Source organism: Convolutriloba macropyga, chromosome 8, assembly GCF_964194025.1.
Source record: "Convolutriloba macropyga chromosome 8, txConMacr16.3, whole genome shotgun sequence".
Lineage (NCBI taxonomy): Eukaryota > Metazoa > Xenacoelomorpha > Acoela > Convolutidae > Convolutriloba > Convolutriloba macropyga.
Genome location: NC_134475.1, coordinates 18,968,548 through 18,984,633, shown reverse-complemented (window position 1 = coordinate 18,984,633; position 16,086 = coordinate 18,968,548). Strand labels below are relative to the sequence as shown.

The 16,086-nt window shown below is 35.7% G+C and overlaps 1 protein-coding gene across 2 annotated transcripts in view; it reads left to right on the top strand.

Moving 5' to 3' along the window:
- Positions 1 to 16,086, top strand: part of LOC142344547 (uracil phosphoribosyltransferase homolog) — a 36,923-nt gene that overhangs the window by 12,733 nt on the left and 8,104 nt on the right. Inside the window, exon 2 of one of the 2 annotated variants that reach the window (XM_075396309.1) lies at positions 12,023 to 12,129. In XM_075396309.1, coding sequence (XP_075252424.1) covers positions 12,032 to 12,129 — 98 coding nt within the window. In that variant the 5' untranslated portion in view covers positions 12,023 to 12,031. Of the gene's footprint in view, positions 1 to 11,691; positions 12,130 to 16,086 lie in introns of those variants that run through there. The other variant, XM_075396310.1, reaches the window with a different exon arrangement.

The window sequence follows — 16,086 nt, the reverse complement described above, 5'->3', positions numbered from 1 at the left end:
GAAGAGAATACGGCTCGCGCACAGCTGTGTCTGGCACAGAAAGTTCCAACATGATCAGTGATAAAAAAATATTTGGATGATTCGAGAATGGACCGCTTAATGTTGAAAACGAAAGGAAATTATTCAGAAATTCGGGATTTTTGTTGACATTGATAAGCGATCGCTAGTTCTGGCAATCACTCGAAGAAACGATAAGAACATTTTCTTCACGATTTTTAGCAAAAGTTGCAGGGTTTTTTATTGGAATGATTGGCCCAAATTTTTGGCTTCTGAACATATCAATTTTCATCGCCTAGACAAGCGGAGAATTGTTTTTTTTCAGAAGCAATGAGAATTTGTTTTGTGCATATATTAATAATTAATAGCCGCCGTCAGCCTCTAAAATGGCTATTATTTAGGCGCTCTCCCTTTTTACAATTCAAAGAATTTGAATTGTATTGGGGTGCTGTCTTTTCACGACTCGAAGAGGAGTACTGGAGAAGCTCTTTTTTAAATCACTTCCATTGGAGTGAATTTTGAAGCGGGAAACGGAACACGTGAAAAATTTTGGAGTGATTTTGTTGCTGAACAAAATGAAGAGTTGAGCGAAAAGAGTGGTTTTTTGTTCATATCGCTGTTTTCTAGAGAGCGAGAAATTGAGGTGTGAAAAACAATTCTGTTAGCGAGCAAAATTTTTTGTTCACGTGCGGCATGTTAAAGCAGTTTTTTTTTCATTTTTTTGGTTTAATTTTAGGCTGGTTTTGGTAGTGTTTTGAAGGTTTCTGAAAAATCATATGAATTTTATACTAATTCGGAGGTTTATAGTGTATTTTGCCGATTTTCGGGCTGATTTTTGCGTTTTTTTGACGATTGTTTTGTTTTACTGGCTCAAATTGATATTGAAAAGACCCCTTCTACTTAAGCATATTTTAGATAACAATTGGGTACAGGCTTGGATATGAATCATTTTGTTGAGAAATTTGACAAAGAATGGCGAAAATTGGATTTATTTTTTTAAATTTTTTTTTTTGCAGTTTTTTGTTTTATTTTCTGTTTTTTAGACATGTTTTTCCTTTTCGAGTCGTTTCTGGAATTCTTCCAGCTACGTTTTTTAAGATCTCTTCAGACATTTTCATGACTTTTGAAGTCAAATTGGAGTAGTGTCTTTGGTCACACCGAAAGAGGAAGTGGAGTGAAAAAGCAAGTTGTTTCGCAGCGTAAAAATTTTTTGCTCTAATTTTAGAGTATTGTGAGAAAACGGTGTTTGAACTAAAATTCGCGTTCTCGCTAGTGGTTTTTTGGTTCAAATGCGGCAATTTCACTTTGATGTTTACTGTTTTTTCCATTTTTTTGGATCGGATTTTTTTCTAAAGAGTTTTCCCAATCCATTCATTGTTCTTTCTAGGCCTAGTTTTTTGTTTTAACGAAATTTCCGTTTCCCACTAGTGGTTTTTTATTCACATACGGCATTTTGACATTGATTTTATTTTTCTTTAAATTTTTTTGATCTGATTTTTTTAGAAATGCTTTTCCCTGTGCACCCATAGACCATTCTAAAAAATTTGAATTGTATTGGGGCGCTGTCTTTTTTTAATATCTGTTCACACATTTTCATGATTTTTGAAGTCAAATTGGAGTACTAATTTTGGTCACGCCAAAACAGGAAAAAGAGCGAAAAAGCGAGTGGTTTTGCGGCGTGAATTTTTTTCGCTCTAATTTTAAAGAAGAGTGAGAAAACGGTGTTTGAACAAAAATTCGGTTTCTCCGTAGCGGTTTTTTGTTCACATGCGGCAATTTCACTCTGATTTTTACTGTTTTTTCGATTTTTGGATCGGATTTTTTCTAAATGGTTTTTCCAATCCATTCACAGCTCATTCTAGGTCTAGTTTTTTGTTTGAATTAAATTTTCATTTCTCGCTAGTAGTTTTTTGTTCACATGCGGCATTTTTGACATTGGTTTTCTGTTTTTTTTTCTTATTATTTTATCTGATTTTTTAAAAATGGTTTTCTCAATTCACTCATGGTCCATTCTAGGTCTAGTTTTTCTGTTTAGTCAATAAAAGTTCTTTGAATTGTACGTCAGGACTTGTCCTGCTATGTTTTTTATTTCGTCGTCACGATTTTTGTTACGACCATATGACGTCACAACCACTTCGAATCTGATTTTTGTTCATTCGTTCTTGCAATTTTAACTGAAATGCGTGTGTGACGTCATTTTTCGCTCTTAGTGGAGCGAGTTTTTTGTTGATTCGCGTGATTAAATTTTTGGTCACACTTGACTTACCTCACTCTCAAAAATGACTTCCTCACTTTGAAATTGACTTTTATTTAGTTTAATTCAAAGAGATAAGGTCAAATGGATGTGTGCCACTCTTAATGAAGGTTATTTGAGAGCAGCTAATAGAGGCAACAAAAACTTATACAGATTTTTAATCAAAATATAACACATCAGCCTTCAATGAAAAGACGAATTTTTGCGGTCTGTCTGTTTTCTGATGTTTTGAGACTGCAGATCTACAAAGCTATTGCGGCTATTTTCTGGCAACCTGCCTGCTATGTTTTGATTATTTTTGGACAAGAGTGTTTCAGCCTCCTTGCTTCTTGATGTTGCATCATTTTTCAAATAAAAGTTTAGTTAGTTCAAAATGTTTTATAAACCGATCAAGTATTCGAATTTTGAGATAGACTAAACAATTGTAATGTGAGACTTGAAAACAGTGTATAGAAAAGTGCAATAATAATGGTCTTTTTTTAATAGCCGCTGTCAGCCTCTCAAAGGCTATTATTATGGCGCTGTCCTTTTAATTCACTTTTCCTTTTGATCACGTTTTTCGTTTTACATAAGTCAGGATTTTCACGTTTGACTTCTGACTTACCTCACTCACTGTTTCAACTGAATGTAATCTAAATTTTTTCACGCGTTGAATTACGCAATGTAGTGAATACTGTCAATGTCAAAATAGCAAAATCTAAATCAAAAGAAACGGGATAAACCGATAAAGCCCGGTCATTAAGTCAGAGTGCATTAGGTTATCAAAGTTCATTAGAGCAATTGCTACCTGATATTAGTATTAAGCTTGATATTCTTCAGTTTAGAAGCCAAATTAAATATAATAATAAAACTGCACACTGAATCAGAACAGTTTTTGAAACTTTTTTCGTCAATTTCTATCTTTTTCTGTTTCAATCCCGATGTGCGTCTAGCGCGTCAACGGCGGCTCTTTTCCGGAAATCTGGCTTTTTTCTGGCTTTGTTATGAATACATTTTGTAATTTAAAAAAAGAGTAACTGTATTAAATTGCTCTCGAACGACGTTTGAAGCAATTATTGTAAACGTGTCTCGTTTCCCTGCAAAATTTTTTTTCACAGTTTTCTAGATTGTTTAATTGCTCTCAAACGAAATTTGTAGTAATTATATTAGTCCTGTCGGTATTTTTCAATGCGATTTTTCGCCGGACTAGTTTTTGTTCTGAGCCATTTGACTTTTCAGCGTGATTAATGGTATAAACAGGTAGCGCCCAGCGAGCATTAAGTTCTCTTACAGCCGTTCAGCTGACTAGTCTTCAAGTATGCTTTTCACAGTATGCTCGCCGATCGTTTTAGAGCAATTCGCACGGCGTTAGTCGGTTATATTTTCGGATTTTACTGGAATGACCTTGTCCCGCTAGACTGCTCAATTTCTGCTTGATGTAGATTGCTCTCATTCAGAAATTCAATTGTGTTAAAACAATAGAACCGCAAGATAGGCCACCACAAGGGACTGACTGTCGAGTTGGTAATGACATTACCGCGGAGATCCGGGTTTCGGCGCCTCCTTATGCGGAGTTTTTTTCTACCCATAAAAATTACTAGGCTACAGCCCCACCGGTCGTTTGAGAGCAATTTGTCCTACGTTAGTTGTTTTTTTGTTGAGCTAACTTGCATTTACAAACTGCAACTTCATTGAGTTGTACTTCCATTTAACTTTTATTTTGGGTCTTTGACACCGGACAGTTTTTCAAAATTTTAAATTGTGCTGAAGTTTTGAAAAACCTGGAAAAAATTTTTATGTACCTCTTATCTCAAAAACTGCTAAATATTTGGCATTTTTCTACCGATTGAGTATGGTGGACTACATTTTTTTTTAATCCAAGAGGCTAGCTAATGTTTTTAGTCCGTTAGCATTGAGCAAAAACGCATATCCTTAATCATTGCGTTTAGAGATATTTGTAATGAATCGAACTGATCAATATGTAAAGAACAATGGAGAACATGAACAATGGAGATTAGTTTTGTTCCATCGTTATTGCTTTTATTGTGTTTGAAGACAACTAAAATGCTCTTGAATAAGGGCTGTTGATCAACGATAGTAAATATTGGCAAATAAAAGTAATTTGGGTTTTAACAGTTTTTCTCAGATAAAGTCAGAATTAACATTTTTTTTACTTTTCGGGTTAGTCTTTAATTTTGATCATATCTGATGATCATGTTCGTCTTAGGTGTCTTTTTTTGCTTTTGATCGAGCATAGAGTCTCTACTGAGCCTTCTATTGCTTCCATTTGTTGGGGATAAAAAATTGCTTTCATTAACAATTTTTTATCACTTTAATAGCTTTTTGTTTTGAAATTGTTTTTTATGGTGCACCCAATTGTCCGCATTTGACGAAACAATTGCCTGACAAACAATTTCAAGTATTATCATTCTCTTAAAGACATAATGTAACAATTAATAAAAAAATTGATTGGGAAGGGAAAACAAAAATTCTTCGTTTTCAAATCTTAGTTCACACTCAGTTTCCTAAATTTTGCGGTATATTTGCTAGGTTGTTTGTTTGCGCGTATGCGAGTTTTCGTCTGAATTCTTTTTTGCCAGGAGGGGGGGGGGGTTGGGTGGATGATTGGGTGATTTGTTGGTTATGATAACGTGTATTTGTATGGGCTGCCTTCTAGCCATCTAAATTGCAGCTCGTTACTATTCTGTCATTGAGACTTTGTCTTGTTAATATTGTTCCAATGTTTTATTGAAAATGGATTAATATATATTCACGTTCAGATACATGTTTCCAAATGTGCAATTTCAAAACAATTATTGGAAATGAAATCCACTGCACCTCTCCTGTCTTTTTACAATGCCAGAAAGGATGAACTTGCAATAGCTGTTGCCACATTTCTAGTTAAAATTTCTGGCCGATTTCAAACAATTAATCAACAGTTTTTCAATTAAAACTGCTGATCCTAATGAGCACTGCACGGGTGCCGTAACTTTGGCATCTGACACAACTTTGAAAGATGACAATGATTGAAATTTTGGCTGTAATTAATGCTTTCAAAGCGACGACCACTATCACACTAAGAAAATCCTATAATGATAATCCTGTTTTGTTCGATTTTCTTTAGATCCTCAATCATTCATAGCAAAGCTGTTGAAGTACAAAAATCATTGTCATGCTGTTACCTGTTTAGTGAGAAAATCTGTACCAAGAGATTCTATTCTTTACTTTTATGACTATGAAATTTTGATCTTCCATGTAACCTTGATAAACTACTGACTTATTGAAGTTCTTTTTTGCACTTTTTGCGTTTAATTGGTTTTTTAACCCATAATGTGAAAAATATAGCTTCTTCTTCATAGTCACAGAGCATCTTGAAAAGGCACAAGGAAGTCCCATCTAAGAAAACCAGCATTTTAAAGATATATAACGCAGGTTGTTTAATTGCTCTCAAACGAAACTTGTATCAATTATATTAATCCTGTTGGTCTTTTTTATGCCATTTTTCGTTTGACCGTTTTTTTGTCTGACCCATTTGACATTTCGTCCTCAAAAACGGGATGAACAGGTAGCGCCCAGCGGGCATTAAGTGCTCTTAGAGCCTCTCAGCTCTGTTTCAGCTCAAACTGTTTTGGAGACTTATACTTATGGTGCGAAGGTCGAAGACCCCCCTCTTGATCCCCCACTATTGCCCCTCTCCCCCACAGTGCGGTTGACTCCATCCCACTGTTGCCACCCTCCCCGTGGCTAATTACTGTCCAACAACCTCTCGCTAAAACACGCAAATTTATATTAATTTTCACAATTTTTTCAAGCTTTTTATCGTCCTGTGTCAAAAAACTCCTCTAGGGTTTGATACTGCATAGTTTCAAGTGGTAATGGATTGGTTTCAACATTTTAACATCACGAATTTTAGCATTTTTTGACAAAACGTGCAATTTTTTAAATTTTTTTGACATTTATTTTTCATTATTCAAGTCCTTCATTACCCAGGGGCCAGAAAACCTCCTTAAGGGTTCGATAAAAAGTTACTGAAAAATTTTTATAGCCATTAAATAGTTTTCAACTTTTTAATATCGCAAATGGTAGCAATTTTTTTTATATAACTTGCATTTCAAGTTTTTTTTGAAAATTTTTGTCGTGTTTCAATTTTCTCCAGCCTCAAGAGCCAAGGAACCTCCACTAAGGTTTGACAATATTTTATTTCTTAGTTTCTAGATGTAATGGATTGCTCTTCAAGATTTTAATATCACGAATTTAAGCAATTTGCAATATCACGAATTTAATATTTGCAATTTTTTCAAGTTTTTTTTTATCTTTTTGATTTTTCCGCACTTGGGGCAGAAACTCATCCAAAGTTTGATAATGAGCTGCTGTTCATTTTCTAGATTAAATGGAGTGGTTATCTTTTTTATTGACTCCAGTTTAATCAATTTTTTGATAAAAATTAAATTTTTTTCAAAATTATTATGTTCCAGGTTTATCGATCTTTATGAGCCAGTGAAACATTTTAAGGCTTTGAATAGCGTTAATGAGTTGTCTCTTGAGACAATTTAATGGTTTTGAAGATATAAATAAACTGAGTAGAAGCAAGCTATTGTTAAAATTTGTGATTGTATTCCAAATTTTTGAATATTAGTCCTTTTCTGAGTTTAACGATCATTACTGGCCAACGATAGTCTTGCAGTTCAGTTATTTGGCAGAACTCCTGAGACAAAAAATGGTTCTGGAACATTTTTTTACTGCGAAATCTGGAAACCTATCTTTTAAATTTTGTACTTATCAGTTTTTTTTATTTGATTTAATTACCAACAAGGTAAAACTAAAAGTTGCTGAATCGAATAACATTATGGAAAATATTCCTAGCTCTCTTTCTCTCTCTGTCGCTTGAGGTTTCTTTCCTTCTCTTTCTCGTTCGCATTTAATCTTTCTCTCCCTCTCTCTTTCCTTAACTCTTAGTTGATGCCGCACTTCAGCTGCTGTTATGTGACGTGACATCATCATCCATTATTCTCATTAACGCTGAATTATAATAGCAATATTTTATCAGAAATGACTTAGCTAGCACTTTTTAGGAAATCGATGTTAATTGCTCTCAAACGCAGTTTGTAGCAAATGTTAATCCTGTTTGTTTTTTTATGCAATTTTTCGCTTGACCTATTTTTCGTCTGACCCATTCGACTTTTCGTCCTTAAAAACGAGATAAACAGGTAGCGGCCAGTGTGCATTAAGCTTTATTAGAGCCCCTTCATCGCGTTTAGTGGTCCTTCAAGTGCTTAGTGTCAAGGGCGGTTCTTAGAAATTGATCCCACCCACCGCCCCTACGTCGCTCCCCAATCCACTGTTGCACCCCCGCTGTGTTGCACGATCCGCTGCGCTCACCGCACGCCCCTTCAATTAAGCTGAAGCTAGACTCACTAAACAGTGGGTAATTACTGAGAAAGCCAACCGCTCGCCGGTCGTTTGAGAGCAATTCGCCCAACGTTAGTCGGTTATGTTCTTAAATTGGAGTCACAATGACTATGGATTGGGAAGGATCCCATTCTTTGACAAATCGCTTTGTCATAATAAGTTACTCTAAACTCAATTGGCTGCAAAATACATCAAAATTGTCTTAACTCTAACTTTAACTCTAACTAGTTGTTTAATATAAGCTATAATGGAGCAATTTCAAACTCGGTGAATTTATCCAAGCTACAGCCCCATCGGCACTGAGTTGAATTGAGTCGCCGTCTCTGTCGTTCAAGAGCATTTGACGAGACGTTTATCGGTTTATATTTAAAATTTTAAAATGTATCTTTGACGTCACACGAACTATAGCAGTATCCAGTATCTTCTTCGGTTTCCCTGGGTGGAAGTAGTTTTCGAACTAAAATTGATAAGAGGAGATAAGATTCTTCTCACTATCATTGGTGGAATCCTAATTTTTAATGATTTGATGTTAACAAGTGTAGGAAATAAAACCACAATGAACACTCTTGAAATTGTTTTTTATGGTGCACCCAATTGTCCGCATTTGACGAAACAATTGCCTGACAAACAATTTCAAGTATTATCATTCTCTTAAAGACATAATGTAACAATTAATAAAAAAAATGATTGGGAAGGGAAAACAAAAATTCTTCGTTTTCAAATCTTAGTTCACACTCAGTTTCCTAAATTTTGCGGTATATTTGCTAGGTTGTTTGTTTGCGCGTATGCGAGTTTTTGTCTGAATTCTTTTTTGCCAGGGGGGGGGGGTTGGGTGGGTGATTGTGTGAATTGTTGGTTATGATAACGTGTATTTGTATGGGCTGCCTTCTAGACATCTAAATTGCAGCTCGTTACTATTCTGTCATTGAGACTTTGTCTTGTTAATATTGTTCCAATGTTTTATTGAAAATGGATTAATATATATTCAGATACATGTTTCCAAATGTGCAATTTCAAAACAATTATTGGAAATGAAATCCACTGCACCTCTCCTGTCTTTTTACAATGCCAGGAAGGATGAACTTGCAATAGCTGTTGCCACATTTCTAGTTAAAATTTCTGGCCCATTTCAAACAATTAATCAGCAGTTTTTCAATTAAAACTGCTGATCCTAATGAGCACTGCACGGGTGCCGTAACTTTGGCATCTGACACAACTTTGAAAGATGACAATGATTGAAATTTTGGCTGTAATTAATGCTTTCAAAGCGACGACCACTATCACACTAAGAAAATCCTATAATGATAATCCTGTTTTGTTCGATTTTCTTTAGATCCTCAATCATTCATAGCAAAGCTGTTGAAGTACAAAAATCATTGTCATGCTGTTACCTGTTTAGTGAGAAAATCTGTACCAAGAGATTCTATTCTTTACTTTTATGACTATGAAATTCTGATCTTCCATGTAACCTTGATAAACTACTGACTTATTGAAGTTCTTTTTTGCACTTTTGCGTTTAATTGGTTTTTAACCCATAATGTGAAAAATATGGCTTCTTCTTCATAGTCACAGAGCATCTTGAAAAGGCACAAGGAAGTCCCATCTAAGAAAACCAGCATTTTAAAGATATATAACGCAGGTTGTTTAATTGCTCTCAAACGAAATTTGTATCAATTAAATTAATCCTGTTGGTCTTTTTTATGCCATTTTTCGTTTGACTGTTTTTTTGTCTGACCCATTTGACATTTCGTCCTCAAAAACGGGATGAACAGGTAGCGCCCAGCGGGCAATAAGTGCTCTTAGAGCCTCTCAGCTCTGTTTCAGCTCAAACTGTTTTGGAGACTTATACTTATGGTGCGAAGGTCGAAGACCCCCCTCTTGATCCCCCACTATTGCCCCTCTCCCCCACAGTGCGGTTGACTCCATCCCACTGTTGCCACCCTCCCCGTGGCTAATTACTGTCCAACAACCTCTCGCTAAAACACGCAAATTTATATTAATTTTCACAATTTTTTCAAGCTTTTTATCGTCCTGTGTCAAAAAAACTCTAGGGTTTGATGCTGCATAGTTTCAAGTGGTAATGGATTGGTTTCAACATTTTAACATCACGAATTTTAGCATTTTTTGACAAAACGTGAAATTTTTTAAATTTTTTTGACATTTATTTTTCATTATTCAAGTCCTTCATTACCCAGGGGCCAGAAAACCTCCTTAAGGGTTCGATAAAAAGTTACTGAAAAATTTTTATAGCCATTAAATAGTTTTCAACTTTTTAATATCGCAAATGGTAGCAATTTTTTTTATATAACTTGCATTTCAAGTTTTTTTTGAAAATTTTTGTCGTGTTTCAATTTTCTCCAGCCTCAAGAGCCAAGGAACCTCCACTAAGGTTTGACAATATTTTATTTCTTAGTTTCTAGATGTAATGGATTGCTCTTCAAGATTTTAATATCACGAATTTAAGCAATTTGCAATATCACGAATTTAATATTTGCAATTTTTTCAAGTTTTTTTTATCTTTTTGATTTTTTCCGCACTTGGGGCAGAAACTCATCCAAAGTTTGATAATGAGCTGCTGTTCATTTTCTAGATTAAATGGAGTGGTTATCTTTTTTATTGACTCCAGTTTAATCAATTTTTTGATAAAAATTAAATTTTTTTCAAATTTATTGAAAATTATTATGTTCCAGGTTTATCGATCTTTATGAGCCAGTGAAACATTTTAAGGCTTTGAATAGCGTTAATGAATTGTCTCTTGAGACAATTTAATGGTTTTGAAGATATAAATAAACTGAGTAGAAGCAAGCTATTGTTAAAATTTGTGATTGTATTCCAAATTTTTGAATATTAGTCCTTTTCTGAGTTTAACGATCATTACTGGCCAACGATAGTCTTGCAGTTCAGTTATTTGGCAGAACTCCTGAGACAAAAAATGGTTCTGGAACATTTTTTTACTGCGAAATCTGGAAACCTATCTTTTAAATTTTGTACTTATCAGTTTTTTTTTCTATTTGATTTAATTACCAACAAGGTAAAACTAAAAGTTGCTGAATCGAATAACATTATGGAAAATATTCCTAGCTCTCTTTCTCTCTCTGTCGCTTGAGGTTTCTTTCCTTCTCTTTCTCGTTCGCATTTAATCTTTCTCTCCCTCTCTCTTTCCTTAACTCTTAGTTGATGCCGCACTTCAGCTGCTGTTATGTGACGTGACATCATCATCCATTATTCTCATTAACGCTGAATTATAATAGCAATATTTTATCAGAAATGACTTAGCTAGCACTTTTTAGGAAATCGATGTTAATTGCTCTCAAACGCAGTTTGTAGCAAATGTTAATCCTGTTTGTTTTTTTATGCAATTTTTCGCTTGACCGATTTTTCGTCTGACCGTTTCGACTTTTCGTCCTTAAAAACGAGATAAACAGGTAGCGGCCAGTGTGCATTAAGCTTTATTAGAGCCCCTTCATCGCGTTTAGTGGTCCTTCAAGTGCTTAGTGTCAAGGGCGGTTCTTAGAAATTGATCCCACCCACCGCCCCTACGTCGCTCCCCAATCCACTGTTGCACGCCCGCTGTGTTGCACGATCCGCTGCGCTCACCGCACGCCCCTTCAATTAAGCTGAAGCTAGACTCACTAAACAGTGGCTAATTACTGAGAAAGCCAACCGCTCGCCGGTCGTTTGAGAGCAATTCGCCCAACGTTAGTCGGTTATGTTCTTAAATTGGAGTCACAATGACTATGGATTGGGAAGGATCCCATTCTTTGACAAATCGCTTTGTCATAATGAGTTACTCTGAAATCAATTGGCTGCAAAATACACCAAAATTGTCTTAACTCTAACTTTAACTCTAACTAGTTGTTTAATATAAGCTAGGAGCAATTTCAAACTCGGTGAATTTATCCAAGCTACAGCCCCATCGGCACTGAGTTGAATTGAGTCGCCGTCTCTGTCGTTCAAGAGCATTTGACCAGACGTTGATCGGTTTATATTTAAGATTTTAAAATGTATCTTTGACGTCACACGAACTATAACTTCCAGTATCTTCTTCGGTTTCCCTGGGTGGAAGTAGTTTTCGAACTAAAATTGATAAGAGGAGATAAGATTCTTGTCACTATCATTGGTGAAATATTAATTTTTAATGATCTGATGTTAACAAGTGTAGGAAATAAAACCACAATGAACAATACTCCTGATTAAAATTTGTTAGAGAGTATATCACAGTGCAGTTCAGTTTGATAAATTCATTCAGTTGCTAGTAATAACTTCATTTCCCGATTTGAATGTCTTCGAGACACTGTTGTATCACTCTTTCGCAATGTGCAGCAAACCACAAATTGTATAAGATAGTTCTGAACACGACCGCAATTCGTTCATCGATTTTTGAGGTAATAAATGATTGCAGACAGAGACTTAGACGGGTGCTCTAACCAAATCAAAGTTCTTCAGCCCACAAATAATGTGAGAGAGCTTCAGACGCAGATTAGAGACAAGTAAGAGCAATTCATCAACTTCATCACATAGTAGTATTTATAAATTATAACTGATCTTCTCAGTTTGTGCCCCCCCCCCCCCCCCAGTACTTTATGCACCCTCAGTTACAGAGCACGTGCCATTACATAGTAAATCATTATTTGCAAATATATGGCACGTGTGTCTGGGGGTGCAAACAATATGTACCCACTAAGCTGGGCGGGGGGGCACAAATGGGCTCATCATAAGTGTAAATGCACACATCAGTTTGTTCTCACGCGCAATTGAAAAGAAAAAGTTTGCTTCACGACTGAAGAAAGACACATATCCACAATTTTGAGGATGATTTAGTTTCAAATGTGTTATTATATTTGTTCCATCAAAGGGGTATACACCGTGATTGTAAGAAAGTGAAAGTGGCTGAAACCTACCAATCATTGTATTTCTTCAACTAAGGAAATAACAGATTCATGAAAATTCATTGAGTTCATTTCAGATTGTTTTTCATGCTCATATCCTACAATGAAGGCATTCATAATACATGTTCTCAAATACAATTTTGAGACTTATTTTGCTCAACGAAAATGAATTCATCTGAAATGGACGGGTGGAAGTTAGCATCTCGAATTGAGGAATGGGACAGTGGTATACTAACTGGAGCTATCAACGGTGCTATTAAATTGCAAATTAAACAGATATTTCAACATTTACCTCAATTGAGTTATTACTGGGATAGATATAACTTGGATCCATTCGTAGATTTTGTCATCAATTTTGCCTCTTTGAATCGATTCTCATGTTATCCTGGTCAGCGATTTGTGGGATTAACTTTGCTTGACCAGAGAGATAGATTGGTTACAGGACAACTAGCTCTAAAAGTTGTCTTATGTAATTATATTATAGACGTTTTCCAACAACCTTTTGAAGGCCCTAGCATTAATCTAAAGTGTTTGAAAAATTACAGACAGTACTTAAGTTCGCGGAGGAAATTTATACCCTTATTTAAATGGATTATAGCGCTTGTTATTCGCACTTTGCTGCTATTGAACGATTTCTACTTTTTATCGACTGGGAAAGGCCGGAGATTGACTGATCATTTGTTCGGAATAAAAGCAACTTCAGATTCTGATCGTAAGCAAAGCCAATTTTCAGAAACTACTGCAAGATATGCTGTTTGGCAGATTTCTTTCAGAGTTTTGTACTTCTTACTTCCAATTGTGGTCAGAGCTCGATTATTTGAGAAGTTGAAAATGTTGATTTTTAAAGGAACTAATAAAAGGGATGCCAGAATTGAGCCAGAGGGTGCTGTGTTAAACTGCCCTGAATGTAAACATCATCCTGTAATGCCTTGTAGAGTGGGTCCATGTGGCCATATATATTGCTATGTGTGTATTTACGAAAAATTGGATAAATTTAGTCAATATTTTTGCACACGTTGTTTCGGTGAAATTGAGAAATACACGTTATTATAATATATTCAATAAAGTATTTTGATTAAATTTTTCTGGATGAATTTTGTAGGAACGATTCAGAGTTATTTGTTGTAGCTGGATTTTTTGTAGCCGACGGTTCTATTTCAGCTACTGCAGATGCATTCACGTAAATGAGAAAAGGGTAAATGGAGTATTGGAGGCAAATCTTTTTACGAAGGGCAATAATGACATCTTGTTCTTTTTAACAATGTCTCCGCATTTTTGTAATTTATGAGTTGTTAATTTTGTGACTCCGAAACATGAAGTGGAGCGAAAATTGTGGTTGTGCGGTCTGGAATTTGAAGTTTTTCTCAAACCTTGTGGTAAAACGATTTTCGAACCTAAGCTTGATATTGGAAAAAATTTTCAGCACAGGGAGTTTGACTAATTTTACTGATTCTTTTGGCTTGTTCCTTATGGATTAGATTTTGGGTTGTTCGCTGTATTCTTTCGGCTATTTGTTTATTCGTTTTTTGAAGGTTTGAGCAATCATCAGGTTTTCAAAGTCTTGCGCACATTGAGAAACCGTTTTTTTTTTGTAAATTTCGGGCTTTGAGTGAAGTTCTCCAGACCATGGGTGGCAATTCGGTTTCAATTATTTTGAATTTTTCGTAGGATATTCTATAAATTAGTTTTCAAGTAGTTTTTACGCAGTTTGTAACTTACAGCACTTTTTGTAACCAGTTAATGAAGTGTCCCTCACTCACAATTATGCAATCAGCAGAAAATGTGAAGGTCAAAAGAGCAAAGTAAAAAGTATCGGAATAAAGCGCCGTCATTAATTGAAGAGTGCGTCAAATTATCAATGTCCACTTAGACTGCAATTTTGTTGCTACTAAAGATTATCAATAATGCTCAGCTTCAGCTCAAAGTTCAGTGATTTTTCTTGCGAGAAATCATTGTACGAGTGTTGTTCATCTTTTCATACTTGGTTTTACTCTTGATCGCACTTCCATGTTAGCTGTAATCTACGACGTGGTATAAATCGAGCAAATTGCTGAGCAAAATTCTTGGGGGGAAAATCGTAGACGCGCAAGGCAAGATTCTTTGAAAAAAATTATGGAAAGCCCATTTAAGACTTAAAAAATTCTTGATGTATTTAGCACTTTAAGCTGTCTTTTTAGCTCTTTTCAATTACTCTAGCACATTTCCAACGATTATTGAGAACGTGTGATTAATTGCTCTCTTACGAAGTTTGTAGCAATTTTATTACTCCTGTCGGTCTTTTTTATGCGATTTTTCGCTTGACCGATTTTTCGTCTGACCCATTTGACTTTTCCTCCTCAAAAACGGGATAACCAGGTAGCGCCTAGTGGGAATTAAGTGCTCGTAGAGCCTTTTAGCTCACTAGTCTCCAAGTATGCCATTCACAGAAACTGTTTTGGAGACTTATACTCATGGTGCGAAGGGCGGTTCTCAGAGGTGGAACCCGACCCCTCATCAGCCTCCCTCACTTCATCCCTTGCAATCCCCACCCCTGCACATCGTTCAGACCGTAAGAGCCCCGTGCAGCCAAAACACCCACCGTTGTCCTCCGCACAGTTGCGGCCATCAGCCCCTTCCTCCTCAGTTCACCCCCTCCCCGCTGCGCTCGCCTCAAGTCCCATCAATTAAACTTAAGCTAGCTTCACTAAACCGTGGCAGTTAATTTCAGATTAAGTTTTCGAGATTTATATGCTGTTCAATATTCTTTTTGTCATTTCTCTGTAGTCCTTTTGTAAGAAAGACTAGTTGATGTTCAGATGAGACGCAAGTGATGATTTTACAGTTCTTGTACATAACATCTTATAAATATAGTGCCTTGAACACTGTGGTGTCGTAAAGTTTTTTGTGAAAATTTGGCTTCTGCCTGTTTTTGTTACTACTTTGAAGTCTCGTGACTTAGTCTCATTAATGACACGCCCAATTGGCTTCCTGACATATTTGGGTTTTTCAGCTCCGCCATTTTTTTTAAAATAGTTTTTTGGTCGATTTGTAGGTTAGTCTCTGTAAATACAGGTCACAGTCTGTTTCCATTGACCCATAATTTAATCTATAAAACGGTTATAGTTTCAACATTTTTTCTCGGCTTTGTTTCTGCTGTCACTGCAAGATTTCATGTTTCACATTTTCTTTTATATATTGGTACATTTTGAAGAATTTTTTTTCTTTTTAAATTATAACGTTATTGTAAGGTCCCATTGGCTCTGAAATATTGCACAAATGAACATTTCTGATGCTCTTAGTGACAAGTTTTTGGTATTAACGGCTTCACTGCCATTTTCTCGCATAGTTGAACCTTTTAATTTTGCCGTATTTGACCCTATTTTTGAAGTCGGATGGCGTACACTGGATAATGACAGGTCTCAATTGCTTCCTATGGAGATACAAATGAACATTTTAGTGACTTCAGTTATCATCTAATGAGAATTATCACTTTGAAATTAATTGTTTTCAAAAATAGAAACCTATTTTTGAACTTCGCACCTTTTTGCTCTTTTTTGTCGACCTCATTTCCAGTCGATT